This window comes from Microcaecilia unicolor, chromosome 6 (assembly GCF_901765095.1).
Source record: "Microcaecilia unicolor chromosome 6, aMicUni1.1, whole genome shotgun sequence".
NCBI classification, from domain to species: Eukaryota; Metazoa; Chordata; class Amphibia; order Gymnophiona; family Siphonopidae; genus Microcaecilia; species Microcaecilia unicolor.
In genome coordinates this window covers 22,931,894-22,953,570 of record NC_044036.1, presented here as the reverse complement: position 1 = coordinate 22,953,570, position 21,677 = coordinate 22,931,894, and the positions used below count along the sequence as shown (strand labels likewise).

At 43.3% G+C, this 21,677-nt stretch overlaps 1 protein-coding gene across 1 annotated transcript in view; it reads left to right on the top strand.

Moving 5' to 3' along the window:
- AGBL4 (ATP/GTP binding protein like 4) overlaps window positions 1-21,677 on the top strand; it is a 2,274,308-nt gene that overhangs the window by 38,642 nt on the left and 2,213,989 nt on the right. Inside the window, exon 2 of the mRNA XM_030206027.1 lies at window positions 10,938-11,060. Within this exon, the coding sequence (XP_030061887.1) occupies window positions 10,938-11,060 (123 nt within the window). The remainder of the gene's footprint in view (window positions 1-10,937; window positions 11,061-21,677) is intronic.

The following is a 21,677-nucleotide window of genomic DNA, read 5'->3' as shown; positions in this document are numbered from 1 at the left end:
GGCCTGATACAATGGTGTGCATTAGCATCAGGGGTGCTTGTGCCTAGCCTGCCTACCGTTGCGGCCCCACTTCGCCTTCAGCCTGCGGTGTGGCCTCCAACATCAATGCCGCATACTGATCCGATGTTGTCTGCCACCCAAGCTAGCACTCCCTTGACATCGGTGGAGTAAGCTTCGTCAAAATCAAGGTGGGAACCGACTTCTCAACGCCATTCCTGAAGACATGGCTCATCCACATTGAGGCAGGTTCGGTCTCAACACTCCCATTAGGAGGTATTGTGTGACACCGAGGAAGAGTGCTCATGGGATTCTTTTCATCTGATAAGTCCTGTGGAATTCCCTCTGAACCCTCCCCTTCACCTGAAAGGAGAAAGTCTCCTCCGGATGGCTTTTTATTCCCTTTTTTTGTTAAGGAAATGGCTGATGCTATTCTCTCTCCTTTGGAAGTGGAGGACGAACCCAGGGCCAAGATGCTTGAGGTCCTGTACTACACATCTCCTTCTAGGGTGACTGTCCCTTTCCGCGAGGTACTCCAGGAAGACCCCTCTGTTGGTCCTGGTCATGTCCAAGTAGATCGACACCCAGTATTGGATCCACAGTGTACCTGGTTATGATAAGCCTCAGTTGCCTCACAATTCCATGGTGGTGGAATCCACTCTCAAAAGAGCCAGGAATAAAATCTAGGGACTATGCCTTGGCGCCCCCAGGTAGAGAAGCTAGAACCCTGGATTCTTTTGGGTGGAAGATGTACCAAGCTTCAATGCTCATCTCCTGAATACAATCATACCAGCTCTTCATGAGCATCCACTCATGAAACTGCACAAATTGTTGGACCTGGCTAAGACGCTCCCTTCAGAGCAGGCCGAGTCACTTTGTCAGTTGGCCGAGCAGCAGAAGGCATGTCGAAAGTTCTTGGCCTGGGGCACTTATGATGTGGTATCCAGAATCTCTGCTTAGAGTATAGCAATGTGCAGACTCTCATTGCTGCATGTTTCTGACTTGGAGCATTCTGTTCAGCAGAGGTTGCCGGATGCCCCGTGCCTTTTTGGAGAGAAGGTTGAAGAGGTCGCTGGCCAAATCAAGAAGCATACCGATACCATCTCTTCTCTCTTCCGCCGGGTGCCTTCTGCTTCTACCTCCTCAGCTAGGAGGACCTTTGGCAAACCAAGGAGGAGTACCTATTACTATAAGAGGTGGAGGTACAACCCTTCAGCTCGTCAGCCTGTTCAGGCTCAGCCCCAGCGCACTCGTTCACGTCAACAGTGTGTGCCTAAGGCCCTGCTGCTCCCCAGTCAAAGCAAGGGATGAGCTTTTGACTGGCTCCAGCAGAGCATAACCACAGTAAAAGTGTCTGTCCACGACGACCTGCTGGTCGGGGGGGAGGCTGAAGTTTTTCTATGAAAGGTGGCCGCTTATAATGTCTGACCGGTGGGCTCTTCAAATAGTCCATCTCGGATACGCCCTCAATTGGCATCAAAAACCTCCAAATTGCCCACTGAGAGCTCATTTATTTAGCTCTCAGCACAAGCAGGTACTTGCAGAGGAACTCTCTGCCCTTCTGAAGGCCCTAAGGGCGAGCCTGTTCCACCAAGGGAGGAAGGGCGTGGATTCTGTTCCATGTTCTTCGTTGTGCAGAAGAAAACAGGGGGGATGTGTTCCATCCTAGACCTAAGGGCTCTGAACAAATTCCTAGTCTGAGAAAAATTCAGGATGGTTTCCCTGGGCACCCTTCTCCCAATAATTCAGGAAAACGATTGGCTATGCTCTCTGGACTTAAAAGATGTATATACTCACATCCCGATACTTCCAGCCCACCGGAAGTATGTTCAATTTCTGCTGGGAACACATCACTTTCAGTATCATGTGTTGCCGTTTGGCCTCGTGTCAGTTCCTAGGAACTTCACCAAATGTCTAGCAGTGGTTGCATCATCACTACACAGACTGGGAGTTTATGTGTTCCCATATCTCGACGATTGGTTGTTGAAGAGCACCTCTTCAGATGGAGCTCAGGAGTTCATATGAATCTGTTTGGGGTCTAAAATCCAACTCCACCCTCCTAGGCCTGTTTTATTCTGTTCCAGGCTGCACTCTCATTCAGATTGTATATAGTTAATCTGCGTCATGTCCTCGTTGTTGCGAGACCCAATTGACCAATCTTTGTTGTTTTTGGTGACCCTGGATGCTAGGGATTCCCCACTTGTACGAATATATAGGCCTGCTTGTCCTTGGAGAAGGTGAAGATACTTACCTGTAGCAGGTATTCTCCAAGGACAGCAGGCTTTATATTCTCACAATCCCTCCCTCCACCCCTTGGAGTTGTCTCCTTTGTTATTTTTTCTTTTTTGCTGTTATACTCAACTGAGGTGTCTGTGTTCTAGTGGCGGGCAGGAAGGCACTCGCGCATGCATGGTGAAGCATGTCTTGTGCTCCATAAAGCTCTTCTTATGTTTGTCATAAGATCCGGACCAGGCAACACGGCCTGCATTACCCACTTGTGAGAATATAAGGCTTGCTGTCCTCAGAGAATACATCTACAGGTAAGTATCTTCGCTTTATTGTAAACCCCCTAGATAGTATTATGATGGGAGAATATCAAATATTACATATACTTGTAAACTTGCCATGTAAATGTATCTTGCAAAATTGGCTTCTGCCAACAGCTCCATCTTTAGTGCAGTGGCATTTCCAGGCAATAACATGCCCACTATGGAATGTTTGGGCATACAAGAAACAGAGGATTCTCCAAAGTGGAGGGCATTTCAAGAGGTATGAGAGCCCTTCTGGAACATTTTGACTCATGTAGCATGGAGCAGAATGTTGAATAGATAATGTCATTTAAGTGGTTTCTGCTCAAGTGATACTACTGCAAAATGAAGAGTCTTCTGGGAGGGGGGGATGAGATCAGTGTAGAGGGTGGGGAGACTGAGGTCAGAGTAATTATTATGCTGCTTGAGTTGATGGTTACTGATATGTATGGAGGATTGTAAATGTAAAAATTGACTAATAAAAATGATTCAAACATAAATATACTGAGCGTCTCAGTATGAGCCTCAAAATGACTGACTGGATTAAAAACTTGTTGAGTGAAAGCAGGGGCGATAATGGAAACCGAGGACGCCCATCTCAGAAACAACCAAATCCAAGCCCTTTGGTCATGGGAGGAGCCAGCATTCGTAGTGCACTGGTCCCCCTGACATGCCAGGACACCAACTGGTCACCCTAGGGGGCACTGCAGTGGACTTCAGAAATTGCTCCCAGGTGCATAACTCCCTTACCTTGGGTGCTGAGCCCCCCAACCCCCCACAAAACTCACTCCCCACAACTGTACAACACTACCATAGCCCTAAGGGGTGAAGGAGGACACCTAGGTGTGGGTACAGTGGGTTTTGAAGGGCTCCCATTTACCAGCACAAGTGTAACAGGTAGGGGGGGATGAGCCTGGGTCCACCTGCCTGAAGTGCACTGCACCCACTAAAACTGCTCCAGGGACCTGCATACTGCTGTCAGGGAGCTAGGTATGACATTTGAGGCTGGCAAAAAATATTTTTAAAGTTTTTTTTTGAGGGTGGGAGAGGGTTAGTGGGGGAGTAAGGGGAGGTCATCACCGATTCCCTCTGGTGGTCATCTGGTCAGTTTGGGCACCTTTTTGAGGGTTCGTTGCAAGAAAAAATGGACCAACTAAAGTCGGCCAAGTGCTCGTCAGGGATGCCCTTCTTTTTTCCATTATCGGCCGAGGACGCCCATGTGTTAAGCACGCCCCAGTCCCGGCTTTGTTATGCTTTCGACACGCCCCTGTGAACTTTGGTCATCCCCGCGACGGAAAGCAGTTGAGGACGCCCAAAATCCGCTTTCGATTATGCGGATTTGGGCGACCCTGAGAGAAGGACGCCCATCTCCCGATTTGTGTCGAAAGATGGGCGTCCTTCTCTTTTGTGGTAAATACACACAGTAACAAAGTAAATGAAGGCAGATAAAGACCTGCACAGTCCATCCAGTCTGCCCAACAAGGCAGCCAGAGCTGAACGTGCTACTCTGTGCAGGTTATAGTCATTTATGCTTAAACATTGGTTGGCAATTTGCCATCATGCCAGCCACTTATGAGTAGTTAAATATGATGCAGTCATGGAACAATATATGTTATAAATACTGTTAGCGAGTGCTTGCAGCAGCAATTAACAGAGGCCATCTACAAGGGGCAGGAGCGAGGGGGCTTTGCACCTGCCCCCAACACCCCCACTAGGACCATCAGGGATACAGGTAGGCCCAGGGGTCAGGACATTGATTCTTGCGGGATGGGGGAGGGGTAGGAAGGAGAGGGATTGGGGCTTCTTTAAAGGTAAAATATAGTTATTCGGGTCCTGGCCAGTATTCAGCCGGGGCCCACATAACTTGTCTTTGTGGGCCTAGTGGTTAGGATGGTGGACTTTGGTCCTGGGGAACTGAGTTCGATTCCCGGCACAGGCAGCTCCTTGTGACTCTGGGCAAGTCACTTAACCTCCATTGCCTGCCTCATTGAGCCTGCCATGAGTGGGAAAGCGCGGGGTACAAATGTAACAAAATAAAATAGATACTATTGGAGATTCTACATGGAATGTTGCTACTATTGGAGATTCTACATGGAACGTTGCTATTCCACTAGGCTGCGCAGGCTTCTGTTTCTGTGAGAAGCAGAAGCAGAAGCCTGCGCGGCCACATTGGTGACCTGCAAGGGGCGACTTCTACATGGAATCTCAAATAGTAGCAACAGTGGAGGAGTGGCCTAGTGGTTAGGGTGGTGGACTTTGGTCCCGAGGAACTGAGTTCGATTCCCGGCACAGGCAGCTCCTTGTGACTCTGGGCAAGTCACTTAACCTCCATTGCCTGCCTCATTGAGCCTGCCATGAGTGGGAAAGCGTGGGGTACAAATGTAACAAAAATAAATAGTCTTCAGCAGCGATCCTGAACAGTTTTAGCTCCTGATATTCAGTGCTGTTGCCCAGACATGACCCGGCACTGGGGGCTGATCTAGCTAGTGACAGTAAGGGTTTGAAGAAAACATTAACTGCTGCCAGCTGACTATTGGCTATCATTTTCTGGATTTCTGTGTGATTCTGTATTTCATAACTGTGTATGTCAGCTTGCTTTAATAGTAAACCCATTCTACTTTGTCTCCAGAAAATCATTCTTCCCTCATATTTTCCCTCAGTTCCTCCTTCCTCATAACATGCTACAACCTGATGATCCGATGAACAGTTTTTGTTGCCTATTTTTGTTATGTTAAATTCTAGTCATTTATTTCTCAACCTCTTATTGGTTATTAAAAAAAAATAAGGTGCAATCCTTTGAAACGTTGGTAGTCTATTATTTGATTTTCTGTAGCAGGGTAGTATCGTAACAAATTTCATTTATGGCCACTTAAAAGTAAAATTTGTAAGCAAAGCTGCAGAATCAGCAAATAAAAGTAATTCAGTTGTCAGTTCTGATTTTTACTTAATTCCTGAAGAGATAATTGCATTTACAGTTTTTGAAGGTTCTTCTAATTAACTATTCTCACCCTTATGAATTCAAGTAAATTAGGATGCCGGTGCACTGTTTTAAGCCCCATTCAGACATCATACTGATGGTATGTAAAACACAATAACCATCTGAACAGTGGAGTGATTTAAAGATTTTTAAAAACAAGCCAGTATTCAGCAAGCCACTGAAGAGCCTCTTATACATATAAGGGAAAATGGGCAAAAAAGAGCTTGAATTTTCATATCAGAAAACACACAGAGCATATTCAAATCGAGACAAAGCCAACATGGATTTAGTGAAGAGAAATCTTGCCTCACTGATCTATTACATTTCTTTCAAAGGGTGAACGAACATGTGGATAAAGGTGAGCCGGTCAATATTGTGTATCTGGATTTTCAAAAGGCATTTAACAAAGTACCTCTTGAAAGACTCTAGAGGAAATTGGAAAGTCATGGGATAGGAGGTAGTGTCCTATTGTGGATTAAAAAAACTAGTTAAAAGATAGAAAACAGAGAGTAGGGTTAAATGGTCAGTATTCTCAATGGAAAAGGGTGGATAGTGGGGTTCCCCAGGGGTCTTTGCTAGGACCACTGCTTTTTAACATAAATGACTTAGAGATGGGAGTAATTGGTGAGGTCATAAAGGAGCCCTTTTACTAAGCCGTGTAAGCGTCTATGTGCGCCCAACGCGTGCCAAAATGGAGTTACCGCCTAACTACCGCATGGCTCTTGCGGTAATTTCATTTTTGGAGTACACCCGATATGTGCATCTGAAAAATATTTTTTATTTTTGGGCACACGTGATGAACGCTTGCCAAGTGGCATTTGATGCACTTAGGTCATTACCGCCCGGATTCTTTTCCGCTAGGTCAGTGGTTGGCGGTAAGGTCTCAGACCCAAAATGGAAGTGTGAAAATTTTGATTTTGCCATACGTCCATTTTCGGCAAAAAAGGCCTTTTTTACAGGTGTGCTAAAAAATGAATCGGCACTTGCCCAAAACCCGTGCCTACACTACCGCAAGCCATTTTTCAGCGCTCCTTTGTAAAAGGACCCATTAATTTACTGATGACACAAAGTAACTAACTTGTTAGTCTCACTCACACACACAAGGAGTGGCACGGGCTGCACATACTGCAGTAGGACATGTTTAACCTCTCCTTCCCTAGCTGAGATAATATTAAACCATCTCTGACCTCATGTGCAACTTTCATTAAATTAAGCACATTACTTCCTAACTCTTCTTACTCTCTTCAATGCGAAGAAATGCAAAGTGATGCACTTAGGGAATAGAAATCCTCCGGAGACGTATGTGTTAGGCGGGGAGAATCTGATAGGTACGGACGGGGAGAGGGATCTTGGGGTGACAAGGCGGTGGCCGTAGCTAGAAGGTTGTTAGGCTGTATAGAGAGGGGTGTGACCAGCAGAAGAAAGGAGGTGTTGATGCCCCTGTATAAGTCGTTGGTGAGGCCCCACCTAGAGTATTGTGTTCAGTACGTTACAAGACATATGAGCAGAGACTTGATGACCTGAACATGTATACTCTGGAAGAAAGGAGAAACAGGGGTGATATGATACACTTTTTTTAGCTGTTCACATTAAAAACTTCCTGATATCCTCCTTGAGCTGTCCTCACTTTTTTGTCCACTGTTATGCCATAGTGCTCCATCCTTGACCGCATGGTGTTTAACTGTTGGTTTTGTAGTGCCCTTCAGGGTCTAACATTGGTGATTCTCCAATTTAAAATTTTGATATTTTTATCTCTTGACCTTCTTGTAGTCCTCATAGTAACATAGTAAATGATGGCAGATAAAGACCTGAATGATCCATCCAGTCTGCTCAACAAGATAAACTTATTTTACATGGTATGTGATACTTTATATGTATACCCAAGTTTGATTTGTCTTTGCCATTCTCAGGGCACAGACCGTAGAAGTCTGCCCAGCACTGTTCTTGTAGTAAAAGTTTTGAAGCTAACATCGAAGCTCCTTAAATTTACACTCTAGCTCATCCATATCTATTCAGTTACAATCATGGCGTAGATCATAGCACCGGTTTTGCTTCCCAATTACCGGCGTTGCCACCCAATGTCAGCTAAGATTCTGTAGATCCATTCCTTCTAAACAGGATTTCTTTTTGTTTATCCCACACATGATTGAATTCCATTACCGTTTTCATCTACACCACCTCCCGCGGAAGGGCATTCCATGTATCTTACTACCCTTTCTGTGAAAAAATACTTCGGACATTACTCCTGAGTCTGCCCCCCTTCAACCTCAATTCATGTCCTCTAGTTCTACCACCTTCCCGTCTCCGGAAAAGGTTTGTTTGTGGATTAATACCTTTCAAATATTTGAATGTCTGTATCATGTCACCCCTGTTTCTCATTTCCTCCAAGGTATATGTGTTCAGGTCAGCAAGTCTCTCCTCCTACGGTTTGCAATGCAAATCCCATACCATTTTTGTTGCTTTTCTTTGCACCACTTCCAGTCTTTTTACATCTTTAGCAAGATATGGCCTCCAAAACTGAACACAGTACTCCCTGTGGGGCCTCACTAATGACTTGTAGATGGGCCTCAACACCTCCTTTCTTCTGCTGGCTATACCCCTCTCTATGCAGCCCAGCATTCTTCTGGCCTCTTTGTTGTTGTTGTAATATTCCTGGGCCACCCCCAACTTTTGCTTTTTTTTTTTTTTTTTTTTTTTTGCACCATATGTGTGTGTGGGGGGGGGTCTTCCTCCTTTTTTTTGTTTTTCTTTGGACTATAATTTATATAGATCCATAGTGCTGTAGAATAGTTTACAGGCATATAGAGTTTGATTCTATATAACACCTAAAAAATCAGCGCTGAAAAAAATATGCCTAGGCAAATTCTTTAAAGTACACTTAAATTTAGGCATTCCTATAAAATACGCCAAACTTTCCACACAGTTTATAGAATACGCCAAGTGCTCATCCATGTGACTAAATTTAGTTACAGGCAGTTACGCCGAGTAAAATTTGGTGTAAATGCTGATGCCTAAATTAGGCACGGACTGGGTGTATTCTATAACAATGCACATAAATTTTAGAAACGAGACCCACCCATTCCATGCCCATGGCCATGTCCTCTTTTCAACATTGCAACGTATAACTTACGTGCATCACTTTACAGAATACACTAGACAGTTGTGTGCATAAATTCTAATTATTGCCAATTATGGTCAATTATTTGTAAATTGGCAAATATCGGCGCTTATTGGCTTGTTAATTAATTAAATTGCATGTGCAAATCCAAAATATGCCCAGATTTGCACGTGCAACTTATGTCACACTATATAGATTCCAGGGGATTATGTCCTATAGGGTTGCCCATTTTTTAGTATGTATTCAGGGCTTCTTTTTTTAAGTACATAAGTACGTAAGTAATGCCACACTGGGAAAAGACCAAGGATCCATCGAGCCCAGTATCCTGTCCACGACAGCGGCCAATCCAGGCCAAGGGCACCTGGCGAGCTTCCCAAACGTACAAACATTCTATATATGTTATTCCTGGAATTGTGGATTTTTCCCAAGTCCATTTAGTAGTGGTTTATGAACTTGTCCTTTAGGAAACCGTCTAACCCCATTTTAAACTCTGCCAAGCTAACCGCCTTAACCACATTCTCCGGCAACGAATTCCAGAGTTTAATTATGCGTTGGGTGAAGAAAAATTTTCTCTGTTTTGAATTTACTACACTGTGGTTTCATCGCATGCCCCCTAGTCCTAGTATTTTTGGAAAGTGTGAACAGACGCTTCACATCCACCTGTTCCACTCCACTCATTATTTTATATATCTCTATCATGTCTCCCCTCAGCCGTCTCTTCTCCAAGCTGAAAAGCCCTAGTCTCTTTAGTCTTTCTTCATAGGGAAGTCGTCCCATCCCCGCTATCATTTTAGTCGCCCTTCGCTGCACCTTTTCCAATTCTACTATATCTTTCTTGAGATGCGGCGACCAGAATTGAACACAATACTCAAGGTGCGGTCGCACCATGGAGCGATACAACGGCATAATAACATCCTCATACCTGTTTTCCATACTTTCCTAATAATACCCAACATTCTATTCACTTTCCTAGCTGCAGCAGCACACTGAGCAGAAGGTTTCAGTGTATTATCAACGACGACACCCAGATCCTTTTCTTGGTCCGTAACTCCTAAAGTGGAACCTTGCATGACGTAGCTAAAATTTGGGTTCTTTTTTCCCACATGCATCACCTTGCACTTGCTCACATTAAACGTCATCTGCCATTTAGCCGCCCAGTCTCGTAAGGTCCTTCTGTAATTTTTCGCAATCCTGTCATGAGTTAACGACTTTGAATAATTTTGTGTCATCAGCAAATTTAATTACCTCGCTATACTCCCATCTCTAAATCATATATAAATATATTAAAAAGCAGCGGTCCTAGCACAGACCCCTGAGGAACCCCACTAACTACCCTTCTTCATTGTGAATACTGCCCATTTAACCCCACTCTCTGTTTCCTATCCTTCAACCGCGCTAGTGATTCCCGAACAGCAAATGAGAGGAAACCCATAGGAATTGAATGGGTTTTTTCTCATTTGCTGCACCAGTTTGTTAATGAGCCTTAAAATTTTAGTGCATAGAATATCATTTTACATTTTAGTGCACAGTAGCCTAAAATGAATGTGTGTATCAAATTGAAAAAATGCTCCAAAATTAGGAAAAATTCCAAAAGAAACCAAACATGAGCTGAAACATTTTGGCCTTTTCAGGTCCCTTATGGCTTAGAGGACCTTTTACTAAGCCGCGTAGGTGTCTATGCACACCCAGTGGATATCAATTTTGAGTTACTTCCTAGCTACCATGTGGCCCTTGTGATGATTTCATTTTTGATGCGTGTCCGCTATGTGCGCCAGAAAATAATTTTTATTTTCTGACGCGCGGCAAAAACCGAGCAGTAATTGTTATTGTATGCATGTAGATGATTACCACACGGTTACTTCGTGAAACTTTACCACTAAGTCAGCGGCTGGCGGTAAGGTCTCAGACCCAATATGGATGCGTGCCAATTTTTATTTTGCCGCACGTCCATTTTTGACAAACATTTTAAAAAGGCTTTTTTTACAGGCACGCTGAAAAATGGATCTGCATGCGCCCAAAACACGTGCCTACACTAGCGCAGCCCATTTTTCGGTGCACCTTAGTAAAAGGGCCCCTTAAATAACTAAGTAGAAGAAGCATTTAAAAAACTTCGATATTATATTAACATAGAATTAAAAGCATAAAATAATGTAGACTTTAATACCTGTATTTGTTCTAACTTCTGTGTATTGTAATGTTTTTCTTGTTAGTGGTTACGCCACTAGACACTATGTTTTGTAACCTTTTTTGAAAGTGTTTAATTGAAGAACAATAGAAGTTAAATCCTTTCATAACTAGTTTATTTTTATTGCAATAGGAAATGAGATTGGGAGTGAGGACATCATAGCAGGGAATGTAAGCAAATATACAGTCTTTCCACCAGGCTATTCTGGATTGGCTAAAAAAGGACATCTAATATTTGATGCCTGCTTTGAAAGTGGTGAGTATTCAAAATTAATAACGTCACTAAGCAGCTACTGCTCTTGGCAATGGATTGACTGCAAATGGTTATGTGATGAGTTGGTACCATACATTTTTAGCTCACTTTCTGACAAACTAATTAACTCGAACCCTGATACATTCTAATAAAGACAGTTTCACTATGCACATTAGCCGCTTAGAGGTCAGTATTCAAACTATTTTTGTGGGTAGTATTTGGCTTTTATGATTTTTTTTGTTGCTCATATTCAAAACAGAAAAATGCCCTAAAAGCAGCACAAAGTGGTAGATGAACGTTTTCTTTGTCAAAACATCCAAATCACAATTTTCAAAACATTTTAAGGATGTTTTTCTATGTAGTTCATCTGCAGTGCATCTAAATCACAAGGGGACATGTCAGGGGTGTGATGGGGGCAGGATGTGGGCGTTCTGAAAACTTGGATGGTTTTCTACCGTAATGGAAAAAAAGCAAAAACATCCAGGGCTTAAAGTTAGACATTTTGGTCTAGATCTGTTTCAGTCACGACTAAGTCATAAAAAGGTGCCCTAAATGACCTGATGACCACTGGAGAGATTAAACCAGCACTTAATTTAACAGTTACAGTGTTCTAAGGATCGGACCTCAGTAGTGACTCTTTTCACACCAAGATACAACCTGGTGATTCATTAACTTTGTCATTGGTCCTCTGTTTTACCATTTATATTTAATTTTTAAACATATTTTTAATTTTTGTGAAAATTTCAAAGAGTATATAGAGCTACTTAGCTTATCTCTCAACTTCAAGATTGCAGTAAGACCCTCACTAACATGGCCCATGTTTCAGCATACTGCATCAGGGTTAGGTCCTAGTGGTTGCCTTAGCTTCTGCTTGCTCTATAGAATTAAAAAATGGAGGGATTAAGGCATGACTCCCCCTAACACTACCCCAGTGGTCACAGACCCCATACCACCCCCAAAATATGTGAAAGAAACAGTAGATGTTATGGCCATCACTATTAGAGCAGCAAGCAGGTCCCTGGAGTAGCCTAGTGGTCGGTGTAGTGCACTGTAGAGAAGGGAACCCAGACCCATAACTCACTCTAACTGTTACACTTCTGGTGGACAATGTGAACCCTCCAAAACTCACCAAAACTCCACATATAGGTGACACCTGCAGGCATAAGGGCTTCTGCAGTGGTGTACAGTTGGGTACAGTAGGTTTTGGTGGTCTCACTGTACAATATAAGGGGGTAAAGGTGAGATGTGAACCTGGGACTTTTTATGTGATGTCCATTGCAGCACCTCCTAGGGTGCCCACTGCTCTGCTGGGATCTCAGTCTGGCCAGTCAACAAACAATTCTGGCCCTCCATACATCCCAGTGACTTGTTTTTGTGCGCTTTTCCTGTGGATATAAGTTTTTCAATAATGATCACAAAAGAAAAACACACTGAGCACAAAACTTCTAGGAAATGGGCATTTTTGAAACAAAAAGAAGTTTTTCTGGTTCGACTATCACTATGTTTGCCACTTGATTTTTGGACATTTTCAGCGAATATGGACATTTTTATTTCAGTGATTTATTGATTTGTTATTTTTACAGTCTACTTTTCATTTCAAAGAAATTTCAAAGTATATAGTGAATGAAATATAAGTGATATGACTCAGTGATTTGAAGTAGGACTTTCATTGGCAAAGGTTTTCTCCTTTGAAATCTATAGTAGTTATATTAGAGCACCTTATTTCATATAGCTTTTTTCCATGTATGATTTTTGATTATCTTCTGGAAGTTCAGAAATTTACCACATATAGGCCTGTTCAGGAGTGGAGTTTAGGTAGAGCATGGGTACAGTTGCAATTGATATGCTTTGATTATAAAATACATGTGGACAATTATGCCTGTTCCCCAAAACATATAAATGACTGTGACATCAATCTAGCTGTGATGTCTGTCGCTTTGCATTTAGAATTTTGTAAAAACATTTAGAGGAGCATTTTCAATATGACGCCAAAATGATAAAATACACATTTACAGGAAAACCTATAAAAATGTAAGTCCATAATGGAAGAAATAACTAACCGTTCCGATATTCAAAAATATACAAGAAAAATGTTTAGAAAGAGGATGCACTGCAGACATCATAGTCATTTTGAGATAAACGTCTCTGCCAATTAGAAATACACTATATAAAATGTGCAATGGTGGTACTGGTCCCCACGTTGAGAAAACATCCATGATAACAGCAGCACATTCCCTCCACATGGCAGATGTGCATATATACCTCCTGCATGTGGAGAAATGTCCATGATAAAAAGAAGGAATTTTTTTTCTAGACCTGTTTCAGTCATGCCCAAGTTACACAAAGGTGCTTTGATTGAGCAGTTGACCACTGGAAGGATTAAGACTTGTCCCCCTACTTAATCTCCCATGGTTACTGCCCACCTCCCTCTCCCTTGAAAGTGAAGCCAGAAAAGAAAAACACTCTGTCACAGTTGGGGAAGGTGAGCCCTTGGACTGTGACGAGGTTGGCTCTACCTGTGTGGCATAAGCGCTGCACAGGCCCTTGTCAACAGTTGCTGACAGGACCGCCTGGCAGAGTCTGGGAGCTGAAGAATCAAGGACCTGACTCGGACAGGCAGAAGCGTACGACTAGGGAGGCCTAGCAGACTGGCTGGAACACAACAGGGTTTGTCTAGAGGTTGGGTCTTAAGAGAGCCCTTGGGATTGACTCATAAAAGACTCCTTGGGGTTGGCTCTTAATAGAGCCCTTGGTATTGGCCCTTAAAGGAGCCCTTGGACTTGGCTGTTAAAAGAGTCCTTGGGGGCTGGCCCGACAAACTTGAGACCAGGAAGTAGCTGGAACAGCAAGGCAGGAAACAGGAACAAGCATGTCTAGAAGACTGCAACACTTAAACGATATGAAATGGCTCAAATGGTCCACTATCTTCTATCAACAGTCGCAACTCTAAAGTGAACTTATTGTTCACTTGAATGTGTAATAACGTCTGGAAAAGGTCTCATTTGTCACTGGGATATGTTACTGAATAGTAACGTCTATAACATCTGAAATCCCATATTGTGACTCAGATCATCATTGACCAAAAACCCCCCTCCTACATAAAAATGTGCTCTGTGCAAAATGTCCCCATCCAGGGGTGGGGAAACACATATTCTTGAAACAAGATGGACATCCATCTTTCGTTTCGATAATACGGTCAGAGATGCCCAAATCCTGAAATTTGGTCGTCCTTAGAGATGGTCGACCCTAGACTTGGTCGTTTCTGATTTTCAGCGATAATGGAAACCAAGGACGTCCATCTCATAAACGACCAAATGCAAGCCATTTGGTCGTGGGAGGAGCCAGTATTTGTAGTGCACTGGTCCCCCTGACATGCCAGGACACCAACCGGACACCCTAAGGTGCATTGCAGTGGACTTCATAAATTGCTTCCAGGTACATAGCTCCCTTACTTTGTGTGCTGAGCCCCCCATAACCCACTACCCACAACTGTACACCACTACCATAACCCTTACAGGTGAAGGGGGGCACCTAGATGTGGGTACAGTGGGTTTGTGGTGGGTTTTGGAGGGCTCACTGTTTCCTCCACAAACGTAACAGGTAGGGGGGGGGGGGGGTGGGCCTGGGTCCACCTGCCTGAAGTGCACTGCACCCACTAAAACTGCTTCAGGTACCTACATACTTCTGTGATGGACCTGAGTATGACATCTGAAGCTGGCATAAAGGCTGGCAATCAATATTTTTAAAGATGTTTTTTGAGGGTGGGAGGGGGTTAGTGACCACTGGGGGAGTAAGGGAAGGTCATCCCCGATTCTCTCTGGTGGTCATTTCGGGCACCTTTTTGTGCCTTTGTCGTAAGAAAAACACAACCAGGTAAAGTTGTCCAAGTGTTCATCAGGGATGTCCTTGTTTCTTTCGATTATGGGTTGAGGACGCCCAAGTCCCGCCCTCGCTACGCCTCCAATACGCTCCCTTGAACTTTGGCCGTCCCTGCGACGGAAAGCAGTTGGGAATGTCTAAAATCGGCTTTCGATTATACAGATTTGGACGACCCTGTGAGAAGGACGTCCATCTTCCGATTTATGTCGAAAGATGGGCGTCCTTCTCTTTCGAAAATGAGCTCAATAATGATCTAAAGCAGTATCACTTAACTAGAAGCTCAGCTGATCCTGACAGACACCCGTTTCGCTGCTGCTTTCTCAAGGGATCTGAGCCGGTAAATACCTGCAAGAGATGACAAATACCAATCTGCATTCCATCCAGTGAACATAAAAAACAGGAAAGTCAGGATATCTAGGCTCCGGCTTACTTCCTGCTCATATGCTTTTGCTTACTGCCACCAAGAGTCTGGCCTAGCAGACTGGCTGGCAGACAAGAGGGTTCATCTAGAGGTTGGCTCAAGAGAACCCTTGGGGTTGACTCTTAAGGGAGCCTTTGGGGTTGGTTCGTAAAAGAGCCCTTGGGGTTGGCTTATAAAATAGCCCATGAAGTTGGCTGTTAAAAGAGCCCTTGGGGTTGGCCCTTAAAAGAGCCCTTGGATGCTGGCTAATGGAGTCGAGGCCAGGGAGTAGCTGGAACAGCAAGACTGGAGACAGGAACAAGCAGGGCTGGAGGACTGAAACAGGCAGGGCTGGAAGACTGGAACAGGCAGGACTGGAACAGTTAGGGCTAGAAGCAGGAACAAACAGGGCTGGAAGCAGGAACAAACAAGGCTGGATGCAGGAACTGGTCTGGCAACGAACACCAGAGAAGCACAACTCTGAAGGCCTGTTGCCGAAGCACTGGAGGATTGTAGAACATTTCCTTGTATATCCCTAAAAACAACAAGGCAAACGATCTGCAAAATCCAATATGGGAAAGAAAGCCAGCAGATCAATGTCACAACAAAAAGATTTTATTGAAGATACCGTGTATGAACAAATCGCCCGACACAGGCCGTGTTTCGCCCACCTAGGGCTGCGTCAGGGGCTACAATGAACAAATATATAATAATTATCATAGATCATAATAAATAAAATATAACACACATACGAACATAATATATCAAACATATGAATTGACAAAGAACAATTAATAAAATATGGAATATTACTAGGTATACATAGAGAGTATACTAAAATAATTACATGAATAAACATATCGATACGCACTGTCCAATATAAATAATATATATATATATACATGTACATAAAAGAGCATATATAAGAAAATATATATATAAAAGAAGTATATATAATGCAACAATTGTATGACAGTGCATATAAACATATATACAAAAGCATAATTTGCTGTTACGTGATGTCAGATTTTATTATGCTTTTGTATATATGTTTATATGCACTGTCATACAACTGTTGCATTATATATACTTCTTTTATATATATATTTTCTTATATATGCTCTTTTATGTACATGTATATATATATATTATTTATATTGGACAGTGCGTATCGATATGTTTATTCCTGGGTATGTCTTTGATCAGTTTTGCAAAGTTTATTCCTTTCACCTCATATCCCAAATCTTTACTCCATGTGTCTTTAAGCTTCTCATATGTTCGAGAAGGACCGAGCGACACCAGAGCTCTATGCAAACTCGATATTGAAACCTGTCCGTATGCATCCCCTTTCAGGAACTCTCTCATCCTATGACCCAATTTCATGCCCAAAGCTGCCTGATCCAAACTAAACCAATAATGATGTAGTTGTCTGTATATGATCCTTGTTGGCAAGTGCAAGTCTCTGCTGCAGGTCCTGAGAACTATATGGGCCTCCCTCTTCATTCATTAGGTGTTCCTCAGTTCCCCAGGACCAAGGTCCACCACCCTAACCACTAGGCCACTCCTCCAAAATGCCCCTCTATATGTTAAAAAATGGAGTTTTGTGACCACCCCTCCATATCTTGTAACACCTTATGCACACCAAAAGCTAATATCTTATGAAGTAATATTGCAACTCCATGCTGCCTGGCACTGAAAGAAGAAAAATCCAGTTTATCTAGCTATACTATGCTACCTATACAAATCGGACAAAATATTTCTTCACTCAACTTGTAATTAAACTCTGGAATTCGTTGCCAGAGAATGTAGTAAAAGCAGTTAGCTTAGTGGGGTTTAAAAAAGGTTTGGATGTGTCCCGTGAAATTGGGACAGTGTTTTCAAGCAATATTAAGATGGTATTTCTTATGGTCTAGTTTTTTTTCTAAATTGAAATTCTCATTTGAATTATGAATTGTTTCTTCTCCCATTCTTGTGGACTAGTAGGAGTAGTAGTACTGTTTGATTTTTTTCTTATATTTTTATTTCTTATTGAAAATCTGTAATTATTTCTTCTTTTTCTGTTGTAAGTTTTATGCTTGTACCTATTTTGAAAAATTCATTAAAAAAAAAGAACAAAACTACTGCTTTGTTCTTTCCTTTAATTGGTTCTCAAGCTGTTTCTCCAATAATCAATAATGTTCAGGTTCCATTAAAGTACTCTATTAAACGTCTGAGAGTAATTACTGACTCACGTGAAATTTACTGAACACGTTTCTTCCTTATTATAGAAATAATTTTCTATAATAAGGAAGATTTGCTTCAGTATTTCTTCTCTTTGCCTACTTATTAATTCCTTAATCATTTTTTGTCTCAACTATTGTAATAGTTCTCCATGTCTCAGGATAATGCAGACACACTTGTTTGCGGTCTCCGTGAGCTGTTTGTCTGGATGTGCTCCTCTAGCTTGATAGTATAAGAATTCAGCCAATCAGGTCAATTGGGTGCCTTCCTAGCTTGCCAAAGTCAGCAGCCTGTCAGTTATTCTATGCAGTGGACGTTCGCTCCTCATGGAAAGGGAAAGTGTCTCTTCAGACCCTTAAAAAAAAAAAAGGAAACCTCAAGTGCCATCCCAGATGACCTCGTAGAGGTATCGGTGGGTCGTTCCAGCTCATCTTTGCTTTCAATTATGAACCCTGCGGGTCTAGAATTGGGTTAGAATGGTTCCAGCCCCCCCCCCCCCATTCTAACCCCTCAAGGGACTTCTTCAAAGCCGACTTCGTTGGACGCTGGGACTGCACTGAAACTACCTCTTTCTAAGAAATCTACTTCTGGTGCAAATACTTCTGCCAGTCGCCCCCAAGTAAGTTTGCTGGGTCCTGTTCATTCACCACAACAAACTCCCTTCAAGGGATGAGTGGTATCTTTTCATGGTCTACTTGGCTGATAATTATTTATATACTTTTCCTCTAGGAATTTGTCCAAACCTCTTTTAAACCTAGATATGCTAGACATCTTTATTAAGTGAAAACATACTTTCTCCAATTTGTTTAAATCTTCTACCTGTTAGTTTCATGGAGTGTTCCAATCTAAAGACATAAATAAATCACGTTACTTTCTAACTCATCCTACTTTCTTACCTATCTATATGTTACATCTTTGCTTTACCCTTCACTATCAATTATAATGTTCATATTGTTCTATTATGTATTGTGTTGACATTGTAAATCGTATACCATGCCATACTTTGTATTGTTTTTGAATATTTTTACTGCTGTAATTGTCTATTGCTCATGTTTGATCTATTCTTACTGTATACCGCCGTGAATGAATTCCTTCAAAAAGGCGGTAAATAAATCCTAATAAATAAATAAAACTGTTCTCTATTTACCTGTTCCATTCCACTCAGGATTTTACAAACCTTTGTCATGCCTTCTTCAAGCTGAAGAGCCCTAATCTATTTAGCCTTCTTCAGAAGAAGCCAATCCATCCCTTTATCATTTTTGTCACACTTCTCTGTACTTTTTCCACTTCCTTTCAGCTATCCCTTTTTAAGATGGGGCAATTAGAACTGTATTCCAGAGGCTTCCTAAAGACGATTTATTCTCCATTCTTTTCTAACATTCTATTTTTAATTTTATTTTTTTATACTACTGTCATACACTGAGCTGAGGATTTCAATATATTATCCCCAGTGAACCAAGGATTCTTTTCTTGGGTAGTGACTCCTAATATGGAACCTATCATTTCCTTATTGTCTATGCCAGACCAGGCCAGATGCATGAATTATGTCATCCTGCCAGCATATGGAGTGAGAGAAAAAAAAAGATCAGAGCTGATTTCATTCCCTTTATAGGAGGCTGGTGCTGCCTTCAGTTTCTCTGTATTTCTCTGTTTCCAGCAGATGGTGTAGACATGTGGCCTGGTGCAGCACTATGAGTAGGCTAAGGAGACCACTCCCAACAATGCTGAAGGTTCAAATTCCTGGTGGTGCATTGATCGAGTGTGGGGAATACTGCAGGCAGTATTCCTTTGGGGGTTGATCTCCGTCCCCACCCTTCCCGCCTACCAACAGACTAGAGAGTTAGGATTTTTGGAGACCGGTCCACAATTCCTGGGAATACTAAACCTGGTGGTTCTAGGTCCCTCTCTTCCCCTCTGTCAGGTTCTCAGGTTCAGAGCCCGCGGGGATGGGCTCTGGAGCAAACGTGAGCCCTTGGGCTGCTGTCTAGGAGCGACAGCAGCAGGCAAAACCCACCAACCAATACTGGGCTAGCACACTGGCACAGGTAAGGATTGCAGGCGCCGCCCAGCGAGCCGGAACACACGGACTGGAACTCCCTGGACTGGAGAACACCGGACTAGTCCGCACAGGACTGGAACATACTGGACTGGAACACACTGGACTGGAACACACTAGACCGGAACACACCGGACTGGAGTACACCAGACTGGTCCGCACTGCTTCACCTGCACTTAGCCACTGTCCCCCAGGAGTTGAGCCCCTGGGTTCAAGCGGCCGGCAGGACTTACCGGATACAGGATAACACAGGGACTGGGATACTAGAACAAGCTTTATAGTACCAGGACCAGGAATGGGACTAGGGCTGAGGGACCACCTCAGACCCTGGAATACCACGCAAGCTTGCACAAACCAGGAACACAGGGCCAAGACAAGACAGAAGTGCTCCCAAGCACCAAAAGGAAACGCAGAGAAGCCCACAGGGGAAAGCAAGGAAACCCAGCAACTCAGAAGTGTGCCTCTAGCGTAACCAGACTGAAGTGCTCCTAAGCACTTAACCACAGAAGTGCTCCACAGCACTAAACTACCAGAGGTGCTCCTAAGCACCAAACTAACAGAAGAATTCCTAAGCACCAAACTAACAGAAGTGCTCCTAAGCACTAAACTAACAGAAGTGCTCCTAAGCACTAAACTAACAGAAGAGCTCCTAAGCACCAAACTACATCAGTGCTCCATAGCACTAAACTAACCAAGGGGAAGCTAAACACATAAAGTAACAAAGGAGCTCCTAAGCACCAAGCTACCAGAAGTACTCCTAAGCACTCCACTAACAGAAGTGCTCCTAACAGTACCACAAGGGAAAGCAGGGGAGCCACAAGGAAAAAGCAGGGAAGCTAAACACATAAGTCAAAAGTGCACACTGCACCAACACTAACCTGGACCTATAGCAAACGTTGCAAAGGCCCTGAATGGAAGAACACCACTTCCTTATCAAGGCCCTGCCTGATGATGTTACAACACAGGCAGACAGCATACTGAAACACAGAGAGGCTTACCCACACAGGTGCAGTATAGTGGGGTAATTAGAGCCACGCTGGAAGCAGCCTGCACACAGAGGCAGAGCTAACTCAGGCAAAGCAGACAGAAGCCAGCTCAGAAGCTGACTGCCAGACATGAGGTGAGTCTGGGAGGGGTCACGGCCACAATCATGATACCCTCTGATCCTTGTGGGGGTCTGTGGCTGCAGTGTCTCTTGTTTTTCTCCCCTGCACATGGGAGGAGACAGAGATAAGTTCACTGAGTACCAGCTCATTAAAGTCCTTGAAGGGGATAAAAAGGAAGTGTGGGTAAATCATGGCAGTTCAGTATGTCACCTGAAGTATTTGGCTTGACCTGGGAGGCTCCTGCTAGATGAGTGCAATCCACTCTCCTTCCACTTGTTTCCAGATTGTAAAGGGGGGTGATGCACTGCAGGGTAAGTCATGGTAGTTCTGTGATTCAGCCAGTGGATTTGGCTTGGCTTTGGAGCAGGCAAGCCAGCTGGCCCCCAGTTGGGTGGGTGCAAAGCATAGCTGGAGAGGTTCCCCAGATTGAACTGTGGCCCGTATGGTACACATAGAATAAGTCCCAATCAGTGCTCCAGTTTTGGTGGGATCAGCAGCCATTTTATTACCACTTTACACCAAAAGTTCATGTGAACAATGCAGTGTCCTTTATCTCTCATTCCCTAGGAAAAGAAAAATGGAAAAGTTTGTGAAGGTGCATACCTACTGTTATGAGTGGAAGTGTGAGCCCTTGGACCACAGTGGAAAACCAGACTGTGACTGACAAGTCACTACAAAACAGGAACACTCTCAGGATCCCTATTAGGAACTTTCTCAGGGTCACTCTCAGAAATGCTCTTAGGAATAAGTGTAGTAGCATCTCAGAGACATTTTCAGGATCATTCTTAGGAACAACACGGTAGTATCTCAGGAGCACCCTTCACTGGAACATTCACTATGGTATCTCAGGAACACTCTTAGATAAAGTGCTGTGGCGTTTCAGGAACTCATCTCTGGAACAGGCACTGTGGTGTCTCGGGACTCAATCAGGTATAAGCTGAAGCATCTCAGGAACTTCA